The following is a 27,996-nucleotide window of genomic DNA, read 5'->3' as shown; positions in this document are numbered from 1 at the left end:
ATCATAATGTCAGCATTCCAAAGGAGCCCAGAGTCTCAGAACCAGCGTCTAGGATGCCTGGAAAAGGGTGGAGAAGAATCCCCATGAATCCTGGGGTTTGGTATAAGGGTAAAGGCTAAGGAGTAGGAAATAAAGAGTGAACTCCTCTCAACACGACTGAGTCTGGTCACCATCCAGAGAATGCCCCATTTCACAAAGTGGAATGCCGCCCACATGAGCAAAAGCCTGACAGCATACGACAATGCCAGGTAACCAGCTCGTCTATGTCTCTCTTCCTCTATGTCACCAGGGAGAAGCTCTGAGGCAGAGAGGACAATCAGCAGGTTGGCCAGTCTGTCAGCCAGTGTTTTAACAACCACACAAAAATGGGTGTCATTGCATTAGAGTGGAGGAGATAGGGATATTTTTCTTTCTGTATCAATTTCTTTTAATGTAATATTAAACATTATTTTAACAAGTAAAAGTAGTGATTGTACGACATAAAATGCATCAACCATCCTTAATATGACTCAGTGGCTCAAAGGTAAAGATCCATTATGAAGGGTGGGTCTTATGAGGGAGTCAGAGAGAAGGGGTCAAAGTTTATACAGAACACTCAGACATAGAGAAAGGAATGAAATGCTTTGCTGTTTATCACTCTATTCTCTTCTTATACTGGAGCCTCCATTCCTGCTGATGGCAGAGAAAAATTAAAATTGCCAATTAAAGGTAGCTCAGTCTGTTTCTGTTTGGATCATTTTGTGTGGGTCTCAGCCTCCTTTAGATAAATACCCAGTCAACGCAAAGGCCGTTTCTTCCCTCCCTCAATTGGTCACTACTCCCACTGCTCCTTCCCAAGGTGGCATCTGGGGGCATGGGGCAGCTGAGGAATCCTTACCGCCCTCAGCTGCAGACTGGTCTCCTCCCTAAATGTTCTGGGTTGGTGTTTACTTACATGTGGCTGGTCTCACTGTCCTATGTGGGTGTCCCACTGGCATCTGCTGCTGAAGTTTGAGGCACCTATGGTCCCTGAAGACACCAGGTCCCTGTACTTCATGGCTTCTTGTTTCCTTGCCTTGACCACCAGCCTTTGCCAGGACACAGTTGCTCTCAGCACCTTGTTGTCCCCTCTCCAGTGCAGACAGGAACTCATGAGGGACCTGGAGCCATCTCAGGCCATCTACCCCAATATCTCCCTCTGCCCCGGCTGCTCCACACCATAGCATGGTAGAAGACCCAGTGAGGAGGCTGGGGACCAGCCAGGATGCGCTGGCTCTTCCCAGACCATTTGGGATGTTTGTGAGGGTATCTAATGCCTTATTATCCCCTATGCCAATTTTGCTTAAGCCTGGTTAGGTTCCAGTGACCAAGGTTTGATAACAAACCATAGGTTTATCCTCCCAGAACCACCCTTCCTCTGCCTGGGGCAATGCTTTCTATTTCCTCTTCCTGTTTGCTGGAATTTCCCATAAGCCACTTCTTCTGTCTGCTCTACACTCTGACATCGGTCCTACTTGATCTAGCTTGGCTCTTTAAATGTCAAAGGAAACCCCTAGGAATTTAGAAAATCTTTTTCTCTCTCCACAAAACCTGATTTCTAAGACCTTGTTGCTGGGGATTCAATCTTGAGATGAGGACCTTAAAATTAACTCCTCATTCTTTGCCCTCCACTTCAACCATCCTAATCTTCACAACAGTGGAAGTTCTATCAGTCAATGTCTCACCCAAATTAAAATAAATTGAAGTGGGTTTAACAGAAGGGATAAGGGACTATTACCAAGGAAGGGTGGTGTCAGGGAACTGCAAGGCAGACCACAGGGCCCTGGGACCAGTCACAGTATGTACACCACCACCCATAGGCCCATATTCTGCCGGGGGAGAGCATGTGAGGAGAAGGAGGGAAACAGTAACCTTCAGGTAGGGAGGCAGCAGCCATAGGGGTCAATACAATACATCGTTTCCCTCCCTTCTTCTAATTTGCTGTCGGAGGTCCTCACTGGTCACACATAACTGGAAGCCAGAAGCCATGGAATCCATTGCTATACTCCTTACAAATCAGCCCCTGAATGGGGAAAAGTCGAGAGTAGATGTGGGCAGACCAAAGATATCCATTAAAAAAGCTCTTCCTTGAAATGGAGGAGGCCGAGTAGGTGTGATCAAGTACAAGAAAGTTGGAAAAAAAAAACTCACTAATATTTTTCAAACATATATTCTGTAACAAACGTCTGCCTTACCCACAGTTTAATTTCTGTCAGGGTCCATCTAGGATGCATTTCAAATATCAGTGGAGAGGTTAATTGTACAAATATGAGAATGTTCTTCTATGAACTAGAACAAATGTACATCACTATTACAAGGTGTTAAGAATATAGTGATGCATGGGAGAAATACAATTAATGTAACTTATGGACTATAGTTAACAGCAATATTGTAACACTCTTGAATCAATGTCAAAGAAGGCACTATATCAATGCTAAGGGTCAATAATAGGGGTATGGGATTTTTTTCTTTTGGACTAAGGAAAATGCTTGAACATTTACTGGGGTGATGTCTGCACAACTTTGTGATGAAACTGAGAGCCACTGAGTGAACACCTTGGATACAATGTACAAGGCATAGGACAGTATAACATGGTAAAGCATGTGGTGGAAGATGGACTGTGGTTAACAGTACAATTATAAGAGTGTTCTCTTATGAACTATAACAAATGTATAATACTAATACACAGCGTTAATAACAGGGAATGTATGGAAAAAATATACCAAGTATACACTATGGGCCGTAGTTAGTGGAAATAGGCTGATGATGCTCTTTCATAATCTGTAACAAGTGTTCCATAACAATGTAAGGTGTTGGTGGACAGGTGATATATGGGAATTTTGCACATTATGCATGATTGTTTTGTAAACTCAAACTTCTCTAATTAAAAAAAAAATCAGTAGAGATGCCACACTTTAAAACTTTCTAATGATAGTAGTAATCGTTAACCTTAAGTGCTTTCTGTTTGCCAAGCACTGTGGAAAACATTTCCTAATGCTTTTAATCCTCAAAAGGACTTTCAGAGGTAGCCATTATCATTATCATCTTCATTTTATAGATGAGGAAACTGAGATGAAAAAGGTTAAAAAATTTGTCCAAGTTCATAAAAGTTAGTCAATAGGCCTTCAAAGATCTAAGGCCGGGCTCTCTAAGGCAGGCAGGGAGCTGCGACAGGGCAGTGGAGAAGTGAAAAGGGCACTTAAAGCAACAACTACTCCCCAGCCATAGCTGATGGCTGCCGTCTGGAACAGGGACGCAGTGTTGCCACATCTGGTCTTTCAAGAGAAGTCCACATGGCATATGAATGCGCCCCATTTTTAAGATCTAATTCCTCAATTAAAATTTTTCATTAATTTTTTTAAATGAATGAGTTAAACTAAATACACCAGGAGCCTCTGGCTTGCACCTTTCACTAACCACAGTCCTGCATCCGTGTCTGCAATGCCTGTCAACAGTACTCACAGGATTATAAATCAGACACCACTATGTTTGCAAGTTAAATATAAATATGATGGACTGTTTGTGGGTATCATAATGAATTATCATCCTAAGAACTGTACATGGGTTTTGTAATTTAATCTTCACAACAGTCCCACAATATGCTATCCACATTTTATAGATGAAAATATTGGGTTCAAAGCCAAAAGTCACAAAATGGAAAACGACAGAACTAAGGATTGAGCCCAGTCCTCTGTGACTCCAAAACTTAATGCTTTTTCTACGACTAGTTGAGGACCTGTACAATGCTAAGATTCTAGGCCCACAAATAGGAAAACCACTGGAGAAAGCTATTCTTCCAGGTTGGTACCAGTGATAACCTTGAAAGAAAACCTTTTGCTTTTAAGGCTACTCACGAACCATTCAAATATTATGCTTCCTAAAAGCCCTATGGACACCCTTAGAACACCAAACAGGAAAAGAGATAAGCAAAGTCAAGAGTGCAGTGATGTGTACTTGGAAGTGGGTGGGCCAGTGGGAAAGCAAACAGAATCTGCTGGAAAAAATAGAAAGGCAAAGAGATTCATCTGAAAAAATACTAAGAAGGGTGCCCTCATTCTTTCTTTTTTTATTTTCATACTGTATTAAAGAGAAAATATAGCATTTTCAAGACTTTTTTTTTTTTTTAAGTGAGCAGGGCAGTATAAAATGAGTAGATTGTAACATCCTCTAGGCATGCCTTCCAAACCCCAAGCATTTCCTTCTCCCTCTGGCTCATAGGTCTCTTCTTTCTCTTGAGATGTTTCAGTCTTGCTTCTCAGCACAAGAGGCTCTCAGACTCCCTGCACCCATATCTCATCCAGCACTTTTATTCCAATACAGGAATGAAGTTCCGATCAGACAAGGAATTTGCAGAGCAGATTATCCATGAAGATGTGTTTCTCTATGGTATCATTCACTAAATTTATTGCCCATCCTTGAATCATCTCTAATTCCCCAAACTTTACTTGTCCCAAGCTCTACCTCAAATGTTTCTATCATTATTTCTGAATGATAACAAAATATTATAAGGTTTGTCTTTCAAGAGACTTCTTGGCAAGAGACTTCTTTTTGTCATGGTGTAGGACGAGTCTCCCCAATTGATAAGTTCAAACCTGATTTCCATTCTCCACTTCCCCCTCACACAGTTTCTCCCCTAAGATACCCCCTCTGCAAATGGCACTACCAGCCACCCAGTGTCACAGGTCAAAACGGTAGCAGCTGCCTAGAGTCGGCTTTCCTGACCCACCTGTCAATCCTACCTCCAAAGTATCTCTGAAGCCCAGGCTTTGGGTCCCATCCTATTGCAAGGGCCGAGAGGCTGCTCTCTCTCCCCTGGACTAAAGTGACAGCTCCTATCCAGCCCTCCTGCTTCACTGTCCCTCTCCCCCATCCATTCTTCACAAATGAGTCATACAATCTTCATAAAATGGAAATCCAAACATTCCCTGCCCCCAGCTTTCCACTGCATTCAGAATAAAATAGAAAACCCTCAACATTTCCCACCAGACCCTTTCCTGTCTCATGTCACCAACTGTCCTCCTCTGTCCATTTGAAACATACTGGTTTGTTCTCTTTCTCAAATGTTCTAAGCCCTTGACTCTCTCAAAGCCTTGGCAATTGGCGGCGGACTTGGCCAAGTGGCTAGGGCGTCCATCTACCACATGAGAGGTCCGCAGTTCAAATCCCAGGCCTCCTTGACCCGTGTGGAGCTGGCCCACGCACAGAGCTGATGCGTGCAAGGAGTGCCCTGCCATGCAGGGGTGTCCCCCATGTAGGGGAGCCCGACGCGCAAAGAGTGCGCCCTGTAAGGAAAGCCACCCAGCGCGAAAGAAAGTGCAGTCTGCCCAGGAATGGTGCCGCACACATGGAGAGCTGACACAACAAGAATACGCAACAAAAAGAAACACAGATTCCTATGCCGCTGACAACAACAGAAGTGGACAAGGAACACGCAACAAATAGACACAGAGAACAGACAACCGGGGTGGGGGGGAAGGGGAGAGAAATAAATAAATAAATAAATCTTTAAAAAAAAAAAGCCTTGGCAATTGCTGTTTCCTCTGCCTGGAACACACATTCCCAGTTTCTATCTGAATGGCTTTTTCTTACCCTTTAGGTGTCAGCTCTGAATTCTTTTACCCAGTCTGACCATCCATGTTTTGTTTTGTTTTGTTTAAGATTTATTTTTATTTATTTCTCTCCCCTTCCCCTTCCGTCCCCCTGTTGTCTGCTCTCGTGTCCATTCGCTGTGTGTTCTTCTGTGTCCACTTGCATTCTCATCAGGCAGCATGGAAATCTGTGTCTCTTTTTTTTGCGTCATCTTGCTGCATCAGCTCTCCATGTGTCTGGTGCCACTCCTGGACTGGCTGCACTTTTCATGCAGGGCGGCTCTCCTTGAGGGGCACACTCCTCACACATGGGGCACCCCTACGCAGGGGACACCCCTGCGTGGCATGGCACTCCTTGTGCACAGCAGCACCGCACATGGGCCAGCTCACCACATGGGCCAGGAGGACCTGAGGTCAAACCCTGGACCTCCTATATGGTAGGCGGACGCTCTATCAGTTGAGCCACATCTGCTTCCCCATCCAGGTTTACAAGTACTTTGCTTCCATATGTCTTTTCTGGCTGCCTTGTTCCCACTATACCCTACCTACACAGCATTGCGTCTGAGACATCATGGGGGATGAGAAAATGAGTGTTGAATAATTGAATAGCGCCCGCCCTATAGCTCCACCCTATAGCTGCAACAAATCACACATCAGAGTCAAAGTAAAGAACTAAATATTGCTGCCTTTATGTGAAAGCAAACAGCCAGATAAACATAAAAATATGCCCTCAGTTAAGATCACAGAAGATATTTTCTGACTGATTATGCTGAGCTGGGGAATAAGATGCTAACATAATAAACACGTTTAATTGGAAACAGATGGAAATCTGGTCAGCTCCCCACTGGTTACTTGATGTGGGACCCTTGAAAATTTTTTTTCTGCTCTTCAAGATTTTCTGAATATAATTTTCAAGGCCCAGAAATCACTCCTGTTGAGGACATTCTAAGCTCCCTAGAAGTCACTTGCTGGCACTAGTCCCTTTTAAAAAGGCATGGCTTAATTGAACCCTGTGGGTTCATGCACATTTGCATATCTGCCTTGGTTTAGAAGATGGCAGTGCTTAACTACAATTTTATAAACCAGAATCCCAAAGTGGGCACTAGAGAAATGCAAAAGAACACACTCGTAGAGTGTAGATTTCCTTGATGCACCAAAAAATGCCTTCGGGTTGTCAGTTCAAATGTCATAAGCTGTTAGAAAAGCTGGAGGAATCCAGTGTTTGGACACAGAACAGATGTTTGTCTAAGCTTAAGAATTTCCTGAAAACTGCCCAGCTAATCATGCAGCATATGAACTGGGTCTTTGGAGAGGAAAGAGCCACCGGAAGGGAAAAGAGGCCTCAGAAACCACCACTTCAGAAGCCAAGCTTAAACTCATAGAAGAAAAATGATGCATCCTTTTGTTTGGATGACATAAAGAAAATTTCAGGATTCTTCTGTCCAGTATGGTTGAGGAAGGTTCAATGACTGATGCCTAAGGCCACTGACAGGCACTCCATTGTTTCTAAATCCTTAACTATTATATTCTAATTATCACCTCCAAGATCCTGGAATTCAGATTAAATTTCTTTGGCTTTCAGAAAAAAAATATTTAAACCCACTAGAGATGTTACCACTTAAGGGTTTCAACAGATGGGCTAACCACAAAATGCCGAAGCAAAGTCATGTCCTGCTTTCCAAGCCATTATTATGGCAGAGCACTCGATCAACTGCAGCCTTCCTGGGCGGAGAAGCAGCCCTTGACTTTCTGCTCCTGACTGACTCTGGCCATCACTTGTGGGATCTGGGGCTGGTTAAAAATGCCACTCCCCCTGCCCAACTCTCCCTCCCACAGAGTTAATATTTATATCTACTGTCTTTTTTCCCTTTGCCTTCATCTGATTCTTTGTCATCTATCCCTCTATCCAACCAAGAGGTTGAGCATTCACCTCTTGCCAGATGTGAGGCTACGTGCTGGGAATACACTGATGAACAATGTAGACACATCCATGAACTCATGGCCCATCTAATCTAGGAATAGAGATAGACGTAAAAACTAGCCAGTCATTGCTGAAGTGGAGACACCAAGTGCAGGGGACCAGAGCCTGGGATGGGAGTGGCATGGGTCACACCCGAAAGCCAGTAGGAGTTTTCCTGGAGGGTGGGAGTGCAGGGGAGGAAAAGAGGGAAACGTACTCCAGGCAGAGGGAGAAACGCCAGCCAAGTCCCAGAAACCTGAGAGACCATGGCACTCCCAGGACCCTGGAAGGGTTTTCTCTGGTGGGACAGCACTATGGGGAGAAGTAGAAAAGAGGATAGAGCAGGGAGCAGGGGTCAGATCACAAAAGACCTTGTAGGTCTTGCCATGGACATCAACTATGAAATGACTTGGGTGTTCAAGAGTCATTGAAGAACTGTCAACATTCCTAAAAAAAATAATAATAATTGATAAAATGTTAAATGGGAACAAAAGATCAGAATACATAATTTGACATGCAGCATGTTAACCCCACCACCACAAAGTTGAAATACTAGTTCATAGATGTTTCCCAAGGACAACCTCCTCTTTAATCCATGTAAGAATTGTTTTATTTCTACTTTAGGTAGATTTTAGGTAGATAGATAGATAGACAGATACATAGATAGATACATAGACACATAGATGATAGATAGATAGATAGATAGATAGATAGATAGATAGATAGATAGATAGATAGATAGATAAACTAAAGTTTATTATGCACTCACTCTGTGCCAGGATTGTATTTGGCCCTCAAGCAGCCTGGCAGTTTAGAGGGAGAGAAAGAGCAATCACCACACAGTGCTGTGGGCAGCACTAAGAGAATGGGCAGTGCAATGGGCCAAGGAGCTGTGGAGGACCCAAACTGGGGAAGACAGGAGGAGAAAGGTGGAGTAGGGCATTGAGGCTTCCGCATTTTTCAGTTTTGAGGTCATAGGTATTTCCAGTGGTAGATTAGTCTCGCCTTCATTTCTTGTAAGCTGAAATGTGGGGATGCCTTCTTTCTCTCTACCCTTGATGACACTCTTTTCAGAGATGATGGACCACTGGGTCATTTCCGCCTAAGCTTCTGAAATTTGGGCTCAGTGTGACTGTGTGTGCCATGTGTTAGTCAAAGTGAGGAACTTTCTGGGAAACGGACTTTGGCCCAGTGGTTAGGGCGTCCGTCTACCATATGGGAGGTCCGCGGTTCAAACCCCGGGCCTCCTTGACCCGTGTGGAGCTGGCCCATGCGCAGCGCTGATGCGCGCAAGGAGTGCCGTGCCACGCAGGGGTGTCCCCCGCGTAGGGGAGCCCCACGCGCAAGGAGTGCGCCCGTGAGGAGAGCCGCCCAGCGTGAAAAGAAAGAGCAGCCTGCCGAGGAATGGCGCCGCCCACACTTCCCGTGCCGCTGACGACAACAGAAGCGGACAAAGAAACAAGACGCAGCAAATAGACACCAAGAACAGACAACCAGGGGAGGGGGGGAAATTAAATAAATAAATAAATCTTTAAAAAAAAAAAAAAAAGTGAGGAACTTTCTGACTTCTTACTCTTCTCCAGCAAAAACAACAGTGAGTCAAAATAAACAACCTTAGGAATTCAAATACATGTTTTTTAAATATATATGTTTCTTCATTCCTTTGGTGCCACCACTGGAAGCATTAATGTGGATTACTTATTCCCCAGTTGTTCTACCTCTCAGGAGAGTATTTCCATCATTCTCTCATCACTCCCATGAGCCAGAATAAGCTGACAAGACCAATTTATTTTATTTCCAGGTTAAACAATTTTTTGTGAAGTTGGGGGTCCCAGTTCAACCCCTTCCTCTCATGACCATATGTTGGGCCACTCATTTGGGGCACTGTTGAATCTCTTAGAACCTCACACCTGATGGTGGACTTTTTACATTTAGAGTTCCCTGTGAGAGAAAGGAGAAGAAGAAGCAAGAGAATCTGCCTGAAGATCAGCAACTTACTCTGAGTCAGGTGCTGCAGAAGGCAAAAGGTGCCCAGAGCACTGAGGACAAAACAAAGGAGACGGGAGAGGACAAGTCTCTTGAGGAAGGCCCTCCCCTCAGCAAAGCAGAACCACGGAAAGACTCCAAGGGTAAGCCTAGGGCTACAGACCAAATCCCTGTGCATATGCCAGGCATCCTGCTTAGGTTTGATGAAGCGGGGACCTGGAGTTGCCTCCTCAGGGGCAGGGGAAGAGCTGATGCCATAGGACAGGACCAATACAGAAAAACATCAAGGCTGTAGCTAGTAGATCTGCAGAACTTCCAGCTCAAAAGCCCTAATTTTCTTATTTAGTTATTATCCAGGGTTGGGCCAAAGAGGACTGCTCCCAACAAAGCCAAAGGCCATACATGCCAATTAGCTCAATAGGCACATATTATGCGACGGGTCCCAGGGAGGTAGCCTCATCCTTTTAGTAAGTGAATCTGATTTTTGGAGGAAAGGTAGACTGTCTCTGATGGATAGCTTGGTTCTGGCAGAGGACGCATAATTCCTTGCCTGATAACCTTTGTGTATGCAAAGGTGAGTACTTCCATGTTGCACCCAGTCTCAAAAACCAATTAAGCCCAAACCTGAGCCCCAGGCAGATCCTATTAAAGCAGGGAGCACACATTAGCCAACAAGATATATCTTTAAATATGAGGAACAAACCACTTAGTGCCAACAGTAAATGTTCTCAGAGTTGGGCATGGCAGCCATGGAATGGCAATTGAGCTGGGTATAGAAACATACTGCTTCTCCTCCTTTCTCTCCTCCTTTCTCCTTTTGTAAATTCTTTCTCCTTTTCCCTCTCTTGTTGTCCCTTTCCCAGAGGAATTATTTATCCTTATCTGAGACTCTCAAATCTCTAACTTATCAGTCTTGAGTTAGACATATGGAAGAGCATATACTGCCTCCGCTAAAAGAGCTGAGGGAAAGCATAGATAGAATTCACCCTTGGGTTTCCATTTCTTTCTCTAGCTAAGGAAAGAAAACCTTTTATAAATCAATCTACCTGACGTTGCTGCTAAGTGTGCCTCACTAATAGAGGGAGGAAAGCAAGGAGATATATTTAAGGTGAAAAGTTATCTTTAAGCCTCATTTACTAACTAGGAGATCAAACCTTCCTGATCATTAACATAAAGCTATCACTTACTCCAAGTGCTGATGGGTGTGACAAACTGCAGTTGCCAGAAGAGGATACATAAATTCTCCAATTATTTCTAAAGGCCTATTCACATGGAATCAGAAAGGGTTTTTAGTTATGCAGATGCTACTCACATTTTGAAAATCACTGTTTTGATTCCCTAATGTGATTTTAGTCACATTCAGGCCAATGAAAGCTGTGAAGATGAGAACCTGAAAAGAAAGAGAGAGAGCTCAGAAAATGGGTCTTTTGCAAGGTCTGTCTCTTACTTCTCAGGAGGGAAACTAGTAATTAAAAAAGAATCTAGGGGTAGGAAAGAGGTGGGAAGAGATATAGCAAATGTGGAAGGAGAAATTCTGTATCTTAGGACAAAAGCCTCATCCTTGAAGCAAAGCCAGTGCAAAAATCTTCATTGCAGAACTGAGGATAAGATGTAAACTTCAAAAGGCATGAGGCAGAAACTCCAGGCCTGCTCCTCTCTCTCGGTCCAGATGCTTTCAGGGGGTCCACACATGAGCCTTCCAAGATACCCCTGCCCTCCCCCAGCCAACCCTCCATATTGATTCTGCCTTCTCTTCCAACCTCCCTAATTTATATACTGTCAGGTTTTGTTGAGAGAGCAGAGTCCCATCTGCTTTTTTACCTGGGTTTCAGGCAGCAACCAGTTATAGTTAAATAAGCGATAGGAACTTTAGAAAGTGCATAGGACACGAAAATGAATTCATTCTTTCATTCAACAAACATTCATTGAGTACCAGCTGTGTGTCAGGCACTGTTCTGTGTGGTGAAAAATACATCAGTGAATGAAACTGATACAGATGATCAAAGATACTAACACAGAGAATGCATTAAGTGGCCTCATGCCGGTCTCCAATTACTCTCCAGCCTTGCAGAACAAAGCTTGGGAAAGGGCAAATTTGAACACCATTCCCACCCACTTACTGTCCAGTATGAGCCAAATAAATCATCTCAGGAGAAGGTCAGGGCTGGCTCCCCAACAAAGTAGAGCTTTGGAAACATTTACCCTGGGAATCTGCAGAATCTAGATTGCGCTGTTGTGAGTCTGTCTGTTTCTTATTTTCCTCCCACTTGAAAGCGAATAGGATTTTCTCCCATTTGGGGGTTTCTACCCACTTCTGACCGTGAAAGGCTTAGGAAATTACAAAGCAAGTTTTCCAACAGATGCTTTTACTAGCATCAGACAGTCCTACACAGCTGCCAATTTGCTCTTTCTACATCTTGCAAGCCCGACACATTATGAAGAAAAAGAGGCCTGAGCTGGAAGGCGTTGCTCACATGGGGAATGCCCAGCTGCAAAAGTGAGGTTGGCTTGCATCACCTGACCGCGCACTCATCAACCCCTGGAGGTTCTGCCAAGCAAGAGATGGTGGCAGGAAATGTCTATAGACGCAGGATTTGCAGTGGAGTGTGTGTGTGTATGTGTGTGTGTGTTTCTGAGAGAGAGAGATTCAGAAATATTTTAAAAAGAAATGGGCTTGCCTGGAAATGTGTGGTTTCCACAGCCATTTTTGGAATCTAAGTGCAGAGAATAGTGGAGGTGCCTGCATTTGGTGAAAATCCACAGCTGCACCCCATAGCCATGTGTTGTAGGAAATCTGAACTGCGGCCCTTGTACATCACCCTCCTCTGCTTGAGGGTATCTGGGGAGATTTGGAAGATTACAGATCAAAGACAGAGCTTGCCCCAATTCATTCAGAGACAAGAAAACACATCTTCCAGACCAATTTTGGGTAACTGCACACCCTGTCCAAACATGCTCACCAAGGCCAGATGGATTAGTAGAATATGACTTAGGTTTTGTGTTTTGGTTTTTTTTCCCAGAAAGGAGCAGATGATTGAAAGGAGAGTAGATACAGCAAAGGCACAGAGAGAATGAAGGGCGGGCCACTTACATGCTGTCTTCATGCAGCTCTTCCCAGACAGCCGTGCCTTGGTATTCTCTTGTGCAAACTGGAGTACATCCTATTCAAAGCATCAAAGAGTCACAAGATTAGACGAGATCGTAAAGTTTATAGTCTGATCACTAAGAACCTGACGGATAGCAGGTGCTAAATAACTGTTTAGTTCACCAATTAAGTAACTGAATGAAGAAACCAATACGTGAGTGCAGGCTGAAATCCCTTACTCAGCAGGCCAGCAAGTGTGAGTCCAGGAAGTGCTTAAAGACCAGCGGCCCTGGGCCTGTCTCCTGAGACGAGCCGCTCTGGCTTTGGCAGTTTCGGCTGCTGGCATTGTCTATACTGGCCTGAATCCCAATCCAACTCCCTGAAGCAGCCACCATTGGTTGAGTTCCATCCCTTAGAACTGCTCCAGATGAGTTTGTGCTCTCTCCTACACGGCAGCCCTTTGGCTATTTGAAAATGACTGCCATGTCCCTCCACTGGGTCTGCTCCTCTCCCAGATAATTACTCCTACCTCAGCTAGGCATGCTCCCAAATCACAGGGTTATTCTGATTCTCTGCAGACTCCTTGTCACTCTCCCTGAATGAGCTCCAGCTCTTCAGGAGCCTTCTGGACTGGGCTCTTGAGCTGAAAGCAGTGGTATTTGGATCAAGGAAAGAAAAGTGGGTCTGTCCCCCTCTTGTTCCAAATCCTGGCTCTTGATGCAGGTTGTCTTAGTTTCCCAGCTACTACAACAAATCCTACACAATGGGTTGGCTTAAACAATGGGAATTTATGGGCTCCCAGGTGGTTTCGGAGGGTGCAAGGCTTGCTTCCTCCTGGGGGTGGCGTCCTGGCTGGCTGGCAGTCCTCAGGTCCTCTGGCTTCTCTGTCACCCAGTGAGTGCTCTCTCCTTTCTCGTGGCTTTTTTCTCACTATGCCTAAGCTTTCCTCTGCTTTTAAAGGCCTCCAGGAATCTAATTAAGATCCTCCCTTATTCAGCTGGGCCACACTTTAACTAAAAATAACATCTTCAAGAGGTTCTACTTATATTGGTTTTACACACGCAGGAATGCAGATTAAGAACATGTGTCTTTTTGGGGAGGAGGGGAGTGGGGGGCTCAACCCAGATCAGGCCTCACTGGCACACACGCTGGATGTGGCTGCTCAGGTCACCCCAAACCCTGGTCGGTTTTCCAGATCTTAAGCAGCCCCTCAGGCAAGGGATGCTCGGGAGATAGAAAGCATCTTCTAGGTCTTCTCTGCCTCAGAGAAAATTAGATGCCCCAGGCCTGGTAAATGATTTGCTGCCCTGGTTGAACTCTGCTTAGGCCAGTCCATTCCCTACGCGACATCACCATCAGCACTTCCCATGAGTAGAGGCCATCCCTGTCCCTCCCGCCACACACACTGATGACGACTCCAGAAAGGGGTCCTTAAATTACAGTAAAGATACTGAATTATTCCTTACACATTTTAACACTTGAAAGTTTATCAAGTATTCTCAAATACTTGGGGGGCTGCACCTTATGAAGAGGATTTTTCTATCAGACAGATTCATTTGGCCTAGGGGATGAAAAGAGAAAACACCAACAATAGAGAGGAGTTTATTTCCCCCATATGACGGTAAGTCCAGAAGAAGGTATGCAAGTCTATAAGAGACTCCGTGATGCCGTAGGAGACTCAAACCTTTCACAGCTTTCTGCTCCACCTTATCCTCGTGTTCACAAGGTGGCTGCTCTCCTCTGGGTACCACATCCACATTCCAGGCAGAAGAGGAGAGTAGGGTGAAGGGAGGAAAAGAAAAAGGTACATTCCAGCCGAGTATAAGAAAGCAATAACTTACCAATAGATTTTCATTTCTAACTGGCCATGATTATGTCACAGGGCCATCCCAGCTACAAAATAATGAAATGTTTTTAGCTGGGGCACATTGCTTCATCAGTCAGGATCCTCCTACTGAGGAAGAAGAGAAGAATGGAAAATGGGTAGCAGGGCTGCCCAAGCATTATTATCCCTGTTTTATAGATGAGGAAACTAAAGCTCAAATAAGTTAAGTGATTTGCCCAAGGTCACACAGCTGCTAACTAGTGGAGCAGGATTCAGGTGACTCCTGACTCCAAGTCTGCCTGAGTGGCAGCTATAGCGCCCACATAGCACTTCTTGGCTTACAAATGCCCTTGATCATGGGACGCCAACGTGGCTCAACTGATACAGCATCTGTCTACCATATGGGGGGTCCAGGGTTCGATCCCCAGGGCCTCCTGACCCGTGTGGTGAGCTGGTCCATGCGCAATGCTGTGGCGTGCAAGGAGTGCCCTGCCATATAGGGGAGCCCTACACACAGGGAGTGCACCCCTCAAGAAGAGCCACCACCCTGTGTAAAAAATAGCACAGCCCACCCCGGAGTGGCTCTGCACACACAGAGAGCTGACACAGCAAGACGGCACAACAATAAAGTGACGCAGTTTCCCGGTGCCGCCAGATAATGCAAGTGGATGCATGCAGAAAAACACACAGCGAATGGACAAAAAGAGCAAACAATGGGGGTGGGGGGAATAAATAAAAAATAAACAAATGCTCCTGATCTACTCTTGTAGGGGGCATCCCTGGCCCGTGCATAGGAATAGGATTTCAGGTGGTCTAAGGGTAGTGACCAGCTCTCTGAGGACACATTTAGATTTAGCCACTGGAACACACACATCACCCCACAAAAGCTGGTCTTGGCCTCCCAGCATCTCCAGTCCCGCAGAGGCGAGCCCGGCGGCACTGCTCCCAGGTTACCAAGCTTCCAGGCAAACTTTCCCTCCCTCTCTTTTTTTTAAATGGAAAATCTCGATTAAAATGTATGATTCTGCTGGAGGTAAAGCTTAGCTTTATCCCTGAAGAGGAGGAACTATAAGAATTAAGCTGGTCTAAATTCTGGATCTGATCAGAAAAGCAGGCTGGCGGCCTCTAAGCAGAGACAAAGCAGATGGGAGCCAACATCTCTTACTTTCTCAAGTTTTCCTTGGTGTTCTGTAAATTGGGCTTTGTGCCTCTGGGACTGATTTAAAGAGCCTTCCTCAGCCCTGCTCTTGTGCACAGCTTCGTATCTGTGAACTCTGGGGGACAGCTTGGAGAGTGGCTCTGAAAAGGTACCTCTCCCCCAGCCCTGATCCCCAACTCTAAGTGTAGAAACCATGTGCAGGATGTATGGCCACTTCAGCTGCTAATTCCACTTCCTTTTAACAAGCAGCAGCCTTTGGAGTCTATCTTGGTTTTGTCCCAGTTTATGGTGTACTGCCAACCAAGACGAGCCTCATTTTATAAGCTAACAGTAATAACATGGAGACAGAAAGATCTGCTCCACCAGCTTGCAACATGGGTCCTCGGCCAAGGCCTCTAACCTCTCTGTATCACTATGTTTTCACATACATTAGGGACCACAAGAATAACAAATACCACAAGCAGAGTGGCTGAGAACACCACCTGGTTATCACCGCACTGTTTCTGAGGTCAGGAGTCAGGACACAATTCAGCTGGGTCTTCCGGTCAGAGTCTTACCTGAGGCTCAGTATAGTTGCAGAAATCATTTCCTTGCAGCTCGTAGGACTCAGGTGTCTTCAAGACCAACAGGCAGCCCTTGAGTCTCTGGCCTCTTGGTCCACTTTTAAAGGGCTCTCCTGATTAAGTCAGGCCCACCCAAGATAATGTCCCTTTTAATTAAAAGGCAGCTGACTAGGACCGTAAGCACATCTGCAGTAGCCCTTCATCTTTTCCACAATATAACATAACCATGAAAGTGACATCCCATCATATTCACAGGTCTCACCCACCCTGAAAAGGGAAGGGGTTATGTAGGGCATGCACAACAGGGGCCCAGAAATCTTGGTGGCCTGTTTAGAATTCTACCTACCACACCCTACAAAATGAAGACACTAATAGGACCTGTCTCATACGGTTGTTCTGAAGACTAAACAAGATAGTGGATAGAACATAGTCAGTACCCAGCAAATGGCAGGCGCTATAATTATTTTAGCACTTTTGAACATGGCAGATCCTGTGTTAGAAGCTGGAGAATTCAGAAAATAATAATGCAAACCTTGCGCTAGAAGAAATCGTAGCTGTTTTCTCTAGCACTACAATTTTTCTCCTCAGTTCGAAATTTGGCAAAAAAACAATAAGACTTTTATCCAACTAAATGACTTTTTGATATAAAGACTCACGAGGTTTTTTTTGGCTGGTGGGAGCCACTGTCAAAAGTAACAAGTGCTAACTCCAATCAAATACTGTATTCCTCAGGATTATCATTTCAGCCCTAAAAGCCTCCGGTCTGCCTGCTAAACTACCATCAAAGGAGCCTTTATTTGGTGCTGTAGCCCACTGGTCCTCAAGCTCACCCACGCCCACTTGAATCACTGAGAGGCTTGTCCAGGGACCCACCCCAACACCGAGATGTCCCTGGCCTGGGGTGCCCCTGTGCCTCGAGATTTCAAAAGACCCTCGGGAGGTTCCAACGCACCGCCAGGGGTGGTGGGAAAGCTAACTTCCGTTTAAAGAGAACCCGCTGAAGACCTGATCCGCTGAAGACACGCGCGCAGCGATGAAAGCACCCTTCCACACACCCTCAGCAAAGGACTGCAGTGCAGCACCGCCCGCGTCTTTCCAAGCCCCCATCCCAGGTGCGGCGCCGCTGCCCTCCGCGGACGCGGCCTGCTGCGGGGCCCAGCGCGGCTGGAGCAGCCCTGAGAGAAGCCTCAGCTGCCCAAGAGCCAGAGAGCTGCTGGCGGGCAGCGTGTTCTCTCCTTGTGCGTCTAGTGTTTACTCTGTCCCCTGCACGTGCGAAGCACCTACTGGGTGCCAGGCTTCCTGCTGGGTGCCAGGCCTTCGAAGATCAGTAAGACCCACGCTCTGCCTTAAGGACACAGAGTCGAATGCCAGGATGCACAGAGGCCCGTTTTCGCGGAGAAGTGCTTGGTTTCAGCGTCGAGGGCACGGAGTTCGTTTTCTAGGCTATAAGGAATCGTGTAAAAATATTCTATTTTCTATTAATATTAATGTGTCTCTCTCCAGGGTTTCATTACTTCCAGAGAGCAGCCTCCTTCCAACTCCCCTTCTTCTCTCCCCCCCCCCCCAAACAAAATTTATTGCCAAAGATGGGAATCTAAAAACTGCTAGAAAAGCCCTGCTTGTCTCACAAGGACCACAGCAATGTGGAGCCCAGCCTCCCCTTCCCCCGCCCTTCTCAGCCCCCCACCCCCAGAGTTCCTTCCCCTCCACAAAGGGGCAGACTTCCCAACGACACTGCTTCCTGGGCTGGGCAGGGGCCCCATTTTCCACCTGCGGAAGCTTCCCTGCTCCAGCAGGACTGACCAAATGCAGCAGAGAGCAGACACTGACCGAGGAGGCCTGACGAAGCCCAAGGAAGCTGCGTTCCTCTTTTAGGGCAACGCCAGGCCGGCAGCAGCCATCTGAGGGGGTGTAAACTGAGACTGGATTCGGTGTGCCTGAGGTCTAAAGAGGACTTTTCCCCAGAACACCGCTCGCTTCTACGAAGACCTTAGCTACAATCTGGGGCCAGTTCAGCTGGACGGAGACCAGAGCCTGTTTAGACGAAGCACTCCTCCAAACCCTCGCCCTCATCCATTTGTTTCCTAACATTTATTGTCTACTGGGTACAAGACCTTGTGCCCAGCTGTGCCAGCACCCCTCCTGCCCACCAAGAAAATTTTTAAAGTATCATTGCCCTACCACGGCCTCAAAAATCAAGTGTTTTGGCAGTCCCCAGAAAGACTCATTTTGAGATATTTTTTGTACCTACTCTGGCATCCTGGGGAAACTGCTTTGCCAAGCTTACTCTATTCTCTATTTTTAAGTTCTGTTAGGAGAGCGCTGCTCCAGCCCTGGCTGCCAGAAGAATTCAGGAACCACGTCAGCAAACCCCACCCAGGTCTCCCACCTTAGCTCTCCCCAACGTGAGCGCCTTCCATCTGGAGGGAAGGAAATGCGCAAGACCTCGGGCCATGGCTGGCGCAGAGAGGAGGGGGTCAGAGGAAAGCTAGAGACCAAGACTCGCCATTGCTAACCCCTCAGGGCACACATGAAGGAGAACAATTTTGTCCAGCTACATTAGGAAGTTACACTACATGAGCAGGATTGCCTCGCACCTCTGAGAGCTGGCCAGGGAGAGAATGTGTAATTAAGGGACAAGGTGATGAGAACATTTTCTCTGGGCGTAGTTTTCTGTTTGGTTTGGTTTTTGTTTGTTTGTTTTGTTTTGTTTTTCTGAAATAGAAGGAAACCTTATATCTCTAAGTTAGTTTAAATGTAGTCATACCTAAAGTCGAAAATATGGACTGGATAACTTTAAGAGTTTCTTAGAACACTGGATTTTTTAAAAATTGTTTTAAAAGCAGCTTTAGATTACTTAAATGTTACATCAAAAATACATGGGAGGCGGCAGACTTGGCCCAGTGGTTAGGGCGTCCGCCTACCACATGGGAGGTCCATGGTTCAAACCCCGGGCCTCCTTGACCCGTGTGGAGCTGGCGCATGCACAGTGCTGATGCGCACAAGAAGTGCCCTGCCACACAGGGGTGTCCCCCACGTAGCAGAGCCCCACGCGTAAGGAGTGCGCCCCATAAGAAGAGCTGCCCAGGGCAAAAGAAAGTGCAGCCTGCCCAGGAATGGCACCACCCACACGGAGAGCTGATGCAGCAAGATGACACAACCAAAAGAAACATAGATTCCTGTGCCACTGACAACAAAAAGCAGACAAAGAAGACGCAGCAAATAGACACAGAGAACAGACAACCGGGATGGGGGGGGGGAGGAAGAGAGGAATAAATAAATAAATAAATCTTTAAAAAAATATATATATATATGGGATTCCTAAGCACCCTACCCCCTTCCCTTCCCACACTTTCCAACATTAACAACATCTTTCATTAGTGTGGTATGTTTGTTACAATCGATGAGCACATATTGAAGCATTGCTGCTTACCACAGACTATAGTTCACATTATAGTTTACACTTTGCCCTGCACAATTTTGTATGTTTTGACGAAATATATAATGGCCTGTATCTGTCATTGCAATGTCATGCAGAACAATTTCAATATCCTGAAAATGCCCCATGTTACATCTCTTCTTCCCTCTCCCTTCCCTCAGAAACTCTGGTGGCCACTGCCTTTATATTGATGATACAAGTTCTTCCATTGCTAGAATAATAATAGTAAGTCTATAATAGAATAATAAGTCTACTTTAGTCCGTGGTTCATTCATCTTGAGGATTTGGGGATGGTGATGTCCGCTCTGTTTCTAATTGAGAGGGGGCTTAGATCCCATGGGGCAGATGGATGGGACTGTCACGTTTACAGTTAGAGGCACTCTCTGTTCCTCCTCTTCTTAGTTGTTCTGGGTGAGTCCAATGAACTGGAGAGTAGGTGTTGCAACTTTGCTGAGATTTAGGGCTTAACAGGCACATATTTAAGTCTCTGGGACATATATTTAAGAGCCCTGGATTTTATCATTGAATTAATTGGGCAGGAAAGCCTGAGCCTGCTTTTTTTTTAAGGAGGTACCAGAGATTGAACCCAGGACCTCATACATGGGAAGCAAGTGCTCAACCACTGTGCTACATTCTCTCCCCAGCGAGAGTTGGTTTTTTGTTTGTTTGTTTGTTTGTTTGTTTGTTTGTTTTTAGGAGGTACCAGGGATCGAACCTGGGGCCTCGTACATGGGAACCATGCACTCAACCACTTGAGCTACATCCATTCCCGAACTTGCTTCTTTGGTCAGGGTCCAGGTGTGGAAACCAGCACTTGTCTCCTTGAAACAGGGGGTATATCAATGCATCTGTTGAGGCAGGGATCAGCAAAATACAGCTCATGGGCCAAATTCAGCCTGCAACCAATTTGTTTCTGGCTTGCGAGCTAAGAATAGCATTTCCATTTTTAAGTGATTGAAAAGAAGTGAAAAAAAGGATGCTATTTTGTGACATGTACAAATTATGTGAAAGTCAAGTTCCAGTGTTCACAAATACAGTTTTGTTGGAACACAGCCACACCCACCCATTCGCATATTGTCCCTGGCTACTCCTGCCCTGCAACTACTACGCTGAGCTGCAAAAGAGATTGTAAAATATTTACCATCTGTCCCTCTACAGAAAGTTTGCCACCTCCTACGCTAAGGTAAAAGGACAGCCTTGCACAAAGGAAGGGCACACACAATTGATTCTTTGATGACCGAAAGCAATGACCATATTTTGGAGCCCCTAAGAGCTTCTCTACTCAGTTAAACCCCAGGAGGAGGAGCAATTCAACACACGTGGCATTAGCAGAACAACCTGCCAATCAATAACACACCTGGCCAAGAGAATTGGCCACTGTTATGACATCCTCATCATGGCCAGAAAAGTTAATCCAAACACCACACGGATCCCATTTATCTCCTTACAAGTGCTTTCATCCTTGGCGCTGGGTTGAGTGTGTCCTTCCTTCTCAGTTGCACATGCCTCTTCTTTCTTAAGCTGTGGACTCGGCCACAAAAAAAACCCAAAGCTGGTCTAGCTGGGGAAGAAGTGAGGTCCATGCATGGGATCCTACAGTGTAGACTTTCTCTCTCCTGCTTCCTTGGCACAGATTGGAAGCTGCCAATCCCTCCGGGAACTGTTTATCCGCCATTAGTATCCTCGAGTATGAGCGCCACCAAAGCTGGGGGACGAAGCTGGGAACTATCTCCTCGAATAGCAAAGAGCTTCCGAATCCGTGACGTAAGTCTTTCAAGGATCCCTTCTTTCCCCTTATCCTTTGCAGACTGGGCAGTGAGAATGTGCTCCATAGAGAGGAGAGCTGATGAGGTGTTGATGCTCCAAGAGACCAAAAGAGCAGGAGTCAGTGGTTTCTCTCCCCACCACCCCATCCCCACCTCCCGCCAGCAAGTAAGAAACGTGTGGGGATAGAAGTGAAGCCCCAACGTGTCATTATGCACTGTTAACCTCATCAGGAATACCTAAAAAGAAAGAAGAGGAAATCCTTTGAATCTGACAGTTTTCTGAACTTCAGAACAGTCTTCTCCAGCCCCAAGGCACCTCTGTTCCTCCTCCCTGCCCTGAATTCCTGCTACATTTCCACTATATAAGATGTTGTGTCTTTACTCCCTAATACCTTACCCTGTGGTTAGCAGGTTCGTGTTGCTTTGTAGGATAAAGGTTCTTGATAAATTTGGTGTTAATATAACCCTTTCTCCCTACTGTCTTGAAATGCAGTGACATCCTCCCTCATGCGATAAACTTCTGTTGTCCATTTGTACATGACATGCCATCCATGTAGATGGATATAACACAGGCCCTGTTGTCAAGGACCTTGTGATCTATTAGGGCATGCTTACATAAATAGACGCTAGTTATATTAGTAAGTCAAAGGGGTGCTGATGCTAAATACCAGAAATCTGTTGGCTTTTATAAAGGATATTTATTTGGGGTAGAAGTTTAGAGTCACAAGGCCCTAAAGAATCCAACTCAAGGTACCATAAGAGGTACTTTCTCACCCAAAGTTGTTGGCCATGTGTTGGAGCAAGATGGCAGGCAATGTCTGAGAGGGTTCAGCCTTCCTTCTTCCTCCTAAGGCTCTGTGGGCCATCATCCTCCAATCTCAGCTGTAGGCTAGTATAAGGCTCGTCACTCTCCCCGGGGCTCATTTCTTTCCAGGCTCACTTGCTCAGTTCTCTTCACAAGGTCAGCTGTAGACTATCAGACTCATCTCTCTTCCCGGAGCCTCTGCCAAGTCTAATGAGCTGTCTCCCTTCCTTTGTGTTCTTCTTCTCAGTGTGTTTACTTCCATGTGAGTGTCCGTTTTAACCCCACAGGGGCTGGAATTCAACACTGAGTCGCACTCTAATGATGTGGTTGGATCAGAGCCCTAATCCAAACATAATTTAATCAGATGTCTCAGCCAACTCTAATACAATCAAAGGGTTATCACACCAGAAAAACCCACCGGTTTACAAACATTATTTCTATTTCTTTTTGGAATTCATAAATAATATCAACTGCTATACTCCACCCTCTGAATTCCAAAAAGACATTACAATATTTTTTTAAAAACCTTAAATCAATAACAATGTTAAGTACAAAATCATATCACAATCAGTTTAAAGAAATGGTTTGTCTTGGAACAAAGTCCCTTCTGGCTATAGACCTCTGAAACTTAAAACAATTTGTCTGCTTTCAATATGAAAAAGGGACAGACAAAGGATAAAGACTTGCATTACCATAAGGAAAAATTGGGAGGGAAATATGTCACAGGTCTAGAACAGTTTCTGAAAACTTGCAGGGCATTTTGCCATTAGATTTCAAAGTCTGAGAGTCATTCTTAAGGTGATGGTTTCCTCTCCTTGGGGCCTCATGGGGACCCACCCTTTCCATAGGTTTACCCAACAGCCATTTTTTTTGGTTTCATCCTCATTAAGCATCTTGGTGGTGATCTAGCTCCAGACCTCACCCTCCAAAAGTGTTGGGGTGATGGCCATACTTTACCTGATCTTTGGGGTAGAGTCTCAACCTCCTTACCACAGTGAGGTGACAGCAACATTCTCCCTAATCTGTGACCTACAGGCCCAACCATCTCAGAGCAATGAGTTGGTAACCTGGCCTTCCCTAATCTACGAGGTGCAGGCCCACCCCTCTCAGACCTACGAGCTGTCGACTTTACTCTGCCATGTCTAATGAACTGTCTCTCTTCCTTTGTGTTCTTCTTCTCTGTGTGTTTACTTCCATGTGAGTATGTCTGTTTTATCCCAAAGGGGGCTAGAACTCAATGCTGAGTAGCACTCTAATGATGTGGTTGGATCAGAGCCCTAATCTTAATATAATTTAATCAGATGTCTCGGCTGACTCTAATACAATCAAAGGGTTATCATGCCAGGGGAACCCATCAGTTTACAAACATAATCTATATTTCTTTTTGGAATTCATAAATAATATTAAATTGCTACATTAGTAGTCAATCAAGTGGAGTGGGGACACAGATCCTTTGGTATGTCATATGGAAGCCCAGAGAAGGAAGAGTTCACTCTGATTGGTAGGGCCATAGAGATCTCCAGTGGGCTGACACTTGACTGAAAGCCAAAACCATGATCTCAAAAGATAAATAGGAGTGAGGCAGGGGAGAGCAGAAGAGCCATGGAGGAGGGTGGGTGGTCCAGGCAGAAAAAGAGGGCCCTGCAAAATTCAGCTCCATTGTTAAAAATTTGATGGCAATGATGATGATGATGACGACTCTTTGAAAGAAAAGCAACAGGGAAAAGAGCAGAGCTGGAGGAGGCCAAGACTGAGGCCACTCTCACCTTTCACTGCAGATACAGCTCCCAGTCCAGAGAAACTGGATGGGCTGGCCCAGTCTGAGATCCACTGGCATCAAGCCATGGCTCTTTCAAGCTATACTCTGGAAATTGTCTTCCTGGGAACAGAGTCACCATCCCTGAATTACTTATGTGCGTTTAAGCCTGACAATAGGGAGAGTCCCCCCACATGGCTGTTTCTCAGCTTCTTCATCTGGGAAGTGGAGTGCTTAATCTCTGAAATCCCTAGTGGTCTCTGACTTTTATCATCTTCTCCATCTCCCACCTGCCCCCAGAGCTATCTCAGTTCCCAGATGATATCCTTAAGGTCAATGCTGAAAAGAAATTTTAAAAACACACGTCTTCATTTCCTGCTGTGTGGGAGGCTGGCTGGGTGAGCGGAAACCAATCAGGCAGGAAATGACCTCATCCCTAATTGGATTGAGGTTCCTGCGGTGTTTCCAGCTGCCCACTCCTCAGCACACCCCCACCCTCCCAGATGTTAGGGCCCCAAAGGAAGGCACACTCGGTCATCAGCTGCTGGGATCCAACCACTGTGTTGTCAACCATACCCCCACCTCCATATGTTGTAAAAGAACCAGGATATGGATGGAGACAGTATTTGCTGAACCTCCTCCCCAAAAAAGGGGGAGCACAGTGTGCCTGGGCTGGGCCCCAAGGTCAAGTATCTAAGCTGGGTATCACTCTCCCACCAGCCATGCTTGGGCAGAGCAGGAGGAAGCACCAGATTCTGTGAAGAAACAATGGAAAGGCAGAATTTGGGACTGTGTTGTCCATCCAAAGGTGCTAGAGGGGGGCAAGATGGTCAGGAACTGGGAAAAACAGCGGAAAATGCAGGTCAAAGCAGGAGTTGCTGGGCAGGGCCTGGGGGAGCTGCCGAAGCTGTGGGCAACCAGCAAGTGCTGTTTCCAAACAGAGCCCCATAAGCCTGTGCATGGGCAGAGAGGCTGCTGTTAAGAGGAGCTCTCAGGCTGGAAAAGTCCTTGCAAGGACACCCTATGTGGGAGTCTGTCCTGGTGGAACGCAAATAGGGTCACTTTTCTCCTGAGCTCCTGAGCTCCTGAGTCTGTAATAGATCCTGCCTCCTGCTTCTGAGGATGGCCTAAAACCCATTGTAGTCTTGACATGCCATTGTCACATACATCACATCACATCAAGGCTGGAAAAAGACCTTAATTAGTAATCTAGTAGAGAGGATGGTCATGAGTCTAGTACCATAGTGAGGGCCACAGTCACAGCCAGATCTCAGGGCCCTGATTCTCATTCTACTGTGACAGGCACCCAGCAACAAACAGAAGAATGGCCCTTTTATCTGCCTTCCAAGGAAAATAAAGAAGAGCAAACACAGTCCAGCTAATAAATGAGAAGCATGAAGCAGGACACCCTGGCTTCATGAGTTGACCTTACCTCTGTTTGAGGCTGTGGTACTTGGCAACAGCATGCTGTCTGAGCTTCTCAGTGCAGGTGTCCCTTCTGTCCCAGCAGGGTCCTTTCTGGCACTTAATGGACACGAAGCTGGAGAAGAGGCTGGCTGGCCGGAAGGAGCGCCGCAGCCGCTTTGGAGACATCGATGCGCACAAGTGCTATCAGTTTGGGCAGATCTTCTCCCCTTTCCAGGCCCTTGCCACAATGGTGAGCAAGCTCATCTTTTGCAAGGGGTTTTAGAGTCTTTGGGTGGGATCAGTGACAAGTCCCAATTCTTTCTCCTCTCTGAGGGATGTATTAGTTCAAGCCACAAAAACACTGCACAAAAAACACCCTAAAACTCAATGGTTTACAATTGCTGGCATCCATTTTTCTCACTCAACAGTTTGCAGAGAAATACCCTCCTTGTTCATTGCAAGTTCATGTGATAGAAGGAAGTAAAGAATTGGAAACCAAACCCCATCAAGCATAAGGGACTAAATCTATCTCCCCTGTAGGTAGGTGGCCTGTGGTTTAGGGGAAGATATAAAGGCACATGGTTGCAACTTCGGTGTTCAGGAACAAGGTCATTCAAGGCATGGAGGAGGAAATTTTTGGTAAGATAAGATGGTTCCACTTTCCATTCCTCTACCTCACCTGCTACCTTCTGCAACCAAGTCAATTCAAGCAAAGGGTGGGACAATCCCAAAATTCATTTCCTTGAAACTGTTGCTATTATGTCTCTGTGACTTTGTCTTGCTATAACATTTCTGTGGTTCTAAAAATTCAAGAGAGTAGATGAATCACCTGGGATGCTGGATTAAAATGCAGATACCCAGGCTTGTAGCAATTTCAATTCAGAAGGTCTGGTTAGAGCCTTGGAATTTCCTTTTTTAAAACAAGTTCACTCTTACCCACCTTTATGCAACATAATCCAGCCAGTGCTTCCCAACCTCATTTTCTTCATGGCACATTAGAAAATCATAAATGTGCATAGGCATCCTAGGGTGAACTTAGGAGGTTGCTTAAATTTATTGCCTCACAGTTCTGAGGCTTGAAATCTAGGTGTGAAAATCCAGGTGTCAGCAGGGCCACGCACTCTCTGAGTCTATAGGGAAGAATCTCTTCCATTCCGCTCTCCTGGCTTCTGGCAGTGTCTTGCTGGCAATCTGTGGCCTTCTCCCCTCTGCCTGTGCCCAAATTTTCCCTTCTTATAAGGACACCAGTCATGTTGGCTAGGGACCCATCCAACTCCAGGAAGCCCTCATTAGAACTTGCCTAATTCTACCTGTAAGGACCCTATTTGCAAATAAACTCACATTCTGAAATTTTGGGGATTAGGACTTCAGCATCTCTCTCTCTCTCTCTCTCTCGTCTTTTTTACTCTTTTTTAAATTTTTAACATATCTTTTTGAGGAATACAATTTAATCATAACAACTTGGTAGCTTGGCAAATTACTAAATCCCCAGGCTAAGCCCAGACCAATACATCAGAAGCTCTGGGGGTAGGACTCGCATCAGCATTTGTTAAATCTTCACAGGTAGGGTGACAAACTCATCCCAATTTGCCCAGGACTTTCCTGCTTCTAGCACTGAAATTCCCATACCCTGGGAAACCCCTCAGTCCCTGTTGTAAAACCGATAGTCTCATGTCCCAAGAACCCCTCAGTCCTGGGCAAACCAAGAAGGTGGGTCACCCCATCTACAGATGATTCCGCTATGTAGCCACAGTTGAAAACACTGCTCATTGGAACTTCCCTCACATCATGGGGAGCTGCTGCCCATGTATCCGTCGCTGGCCAACATTCCCTAAGCCAGTGTGGGTGCACAGTCCAGGCCTAGGCCCTGGAGAGAACCCAGGGATGGAAAACCCAACTCCAACCCCCAAGGCTTCCAATCTGCTCAGGAAACTGAGCCAGGTGGGAAAACCATGCTACAAACACAAGTCTGATAGAACATAACTGAGCAGAACTACTCCATGAATCTACAGACCCAGAAGGAAATTAAAGTTATCCAAGTTTGAGCTGCTTCAGCTAAAAACAACCACCAAGTTCTTGCTGGAGAACAAAAACTCTAAACAGATGCCCTCTCAACTCACAGAGCCACCTGGAAAGAGCAGCTCCCCCATGCACTGGGAGCAAAATCTCTCACATATTGAGTGGGTTATAGTGCCAAAGACTTCACAAATGTTGAATCCTCATGATCTCCACCCAATTATCTTTATTACCATTTTATAGAGAAGGAAATGAAAGCTGAGACATGTTGAGTACCTTGCCCAAGATTATTTACCAAGTTAGCTGGTGACAGAGCCGGGATTTTTTAACCCCCATGCTCATTGTCATTATTCTCTGCCTCCCAGGAGATGCGAAGAACGGTATTTCCCCAAGATCTGCCCACAAGTCCTCAGATGCAAAGGATCAGTGCTTCACACAATACCAACGGTACTCTCCAGGATTTATCCTTGTCTTCCTCAGGGTTTGATCTGGGAAAGGATGACAACAGCCGTGAGAAAGAGAAGCCAGTGAGCCACATTAAAACGCCTTTATTTCCCCCAATAGTTAGAGCAACCAAATCTAATGACATGAAATAAATTTTTTAAAAAAGTTCTCAAACTATA

General features: G+C 45.7%; 1 protein-coding gene across 1 annotated transcript; it reads left to right on the top strand.

The window, feature by feature from the left end:
• Positions 1–39: 39 nt before the first annotated feature.
• LOC101428729 (uncharacterized) lies at positions 40–27,996 on the top strand. The gene is made up of 5 exons (XM_058283250.2): positions 40–248; positions 9,502–9,695; positions 21,257–21,387; positions 25,461–25,607; positions 27,739–27,996. The coding sequence occupies exons 1-5, from the start codon at positions 181–183 to the stop codon at positions 27,967–27,969; spliced, it is 771 nt and encodes a 256-aa protein (XP_058139233.1). The 5' UTR covers positions 40–180; the 3' UTR covers positions 27,970–27,996.

Source organism: Dasypus novemcinctus, chromosome 21, assembly GCF_030445035.2.
Source record: "Dasypus novemcinctus isolate mDasNov1 chromosome 21, mDasNov1.1.hap2, whole genome shotgun sequence".
NCBI lineage: Eukaryota > Metazoa > Chordata > Mammalia > Cingulata > Dasypodidae > Dasypus > Dasypus novemcinctus.
The sequence above is the reverse complement of the archived record's forward strand: the minus strand, read 5'-3'. Positions and strand labels throughout refer to the sequence as shown.

Excerpts from the sequence above, each read along its gene's own strand:
- LOC101428729 (XM_058283250.2), top strand. The coding sequence starts at position 181 with ATGCCCCATTTCACAAAGTGGAATGCCGCCCACATGAGCAAAAGCCTG. Across the intron at positions 9,696-21,256 it reads ACCACGGAAAGACTCCAAGG|ATTGGAAGCTGCCAATCCCT; the intron begins GTAAGCCTAGGG and ends TCCTTGGCACAG. Across the intron at positions 25,608-27,738 it reads TCCAGGCCCTTGCCACAATG|GAGATGCGAAGAACGGTATT; the intron begins GTGAGCAAGCTC and ends TCTGCCTCCCAG.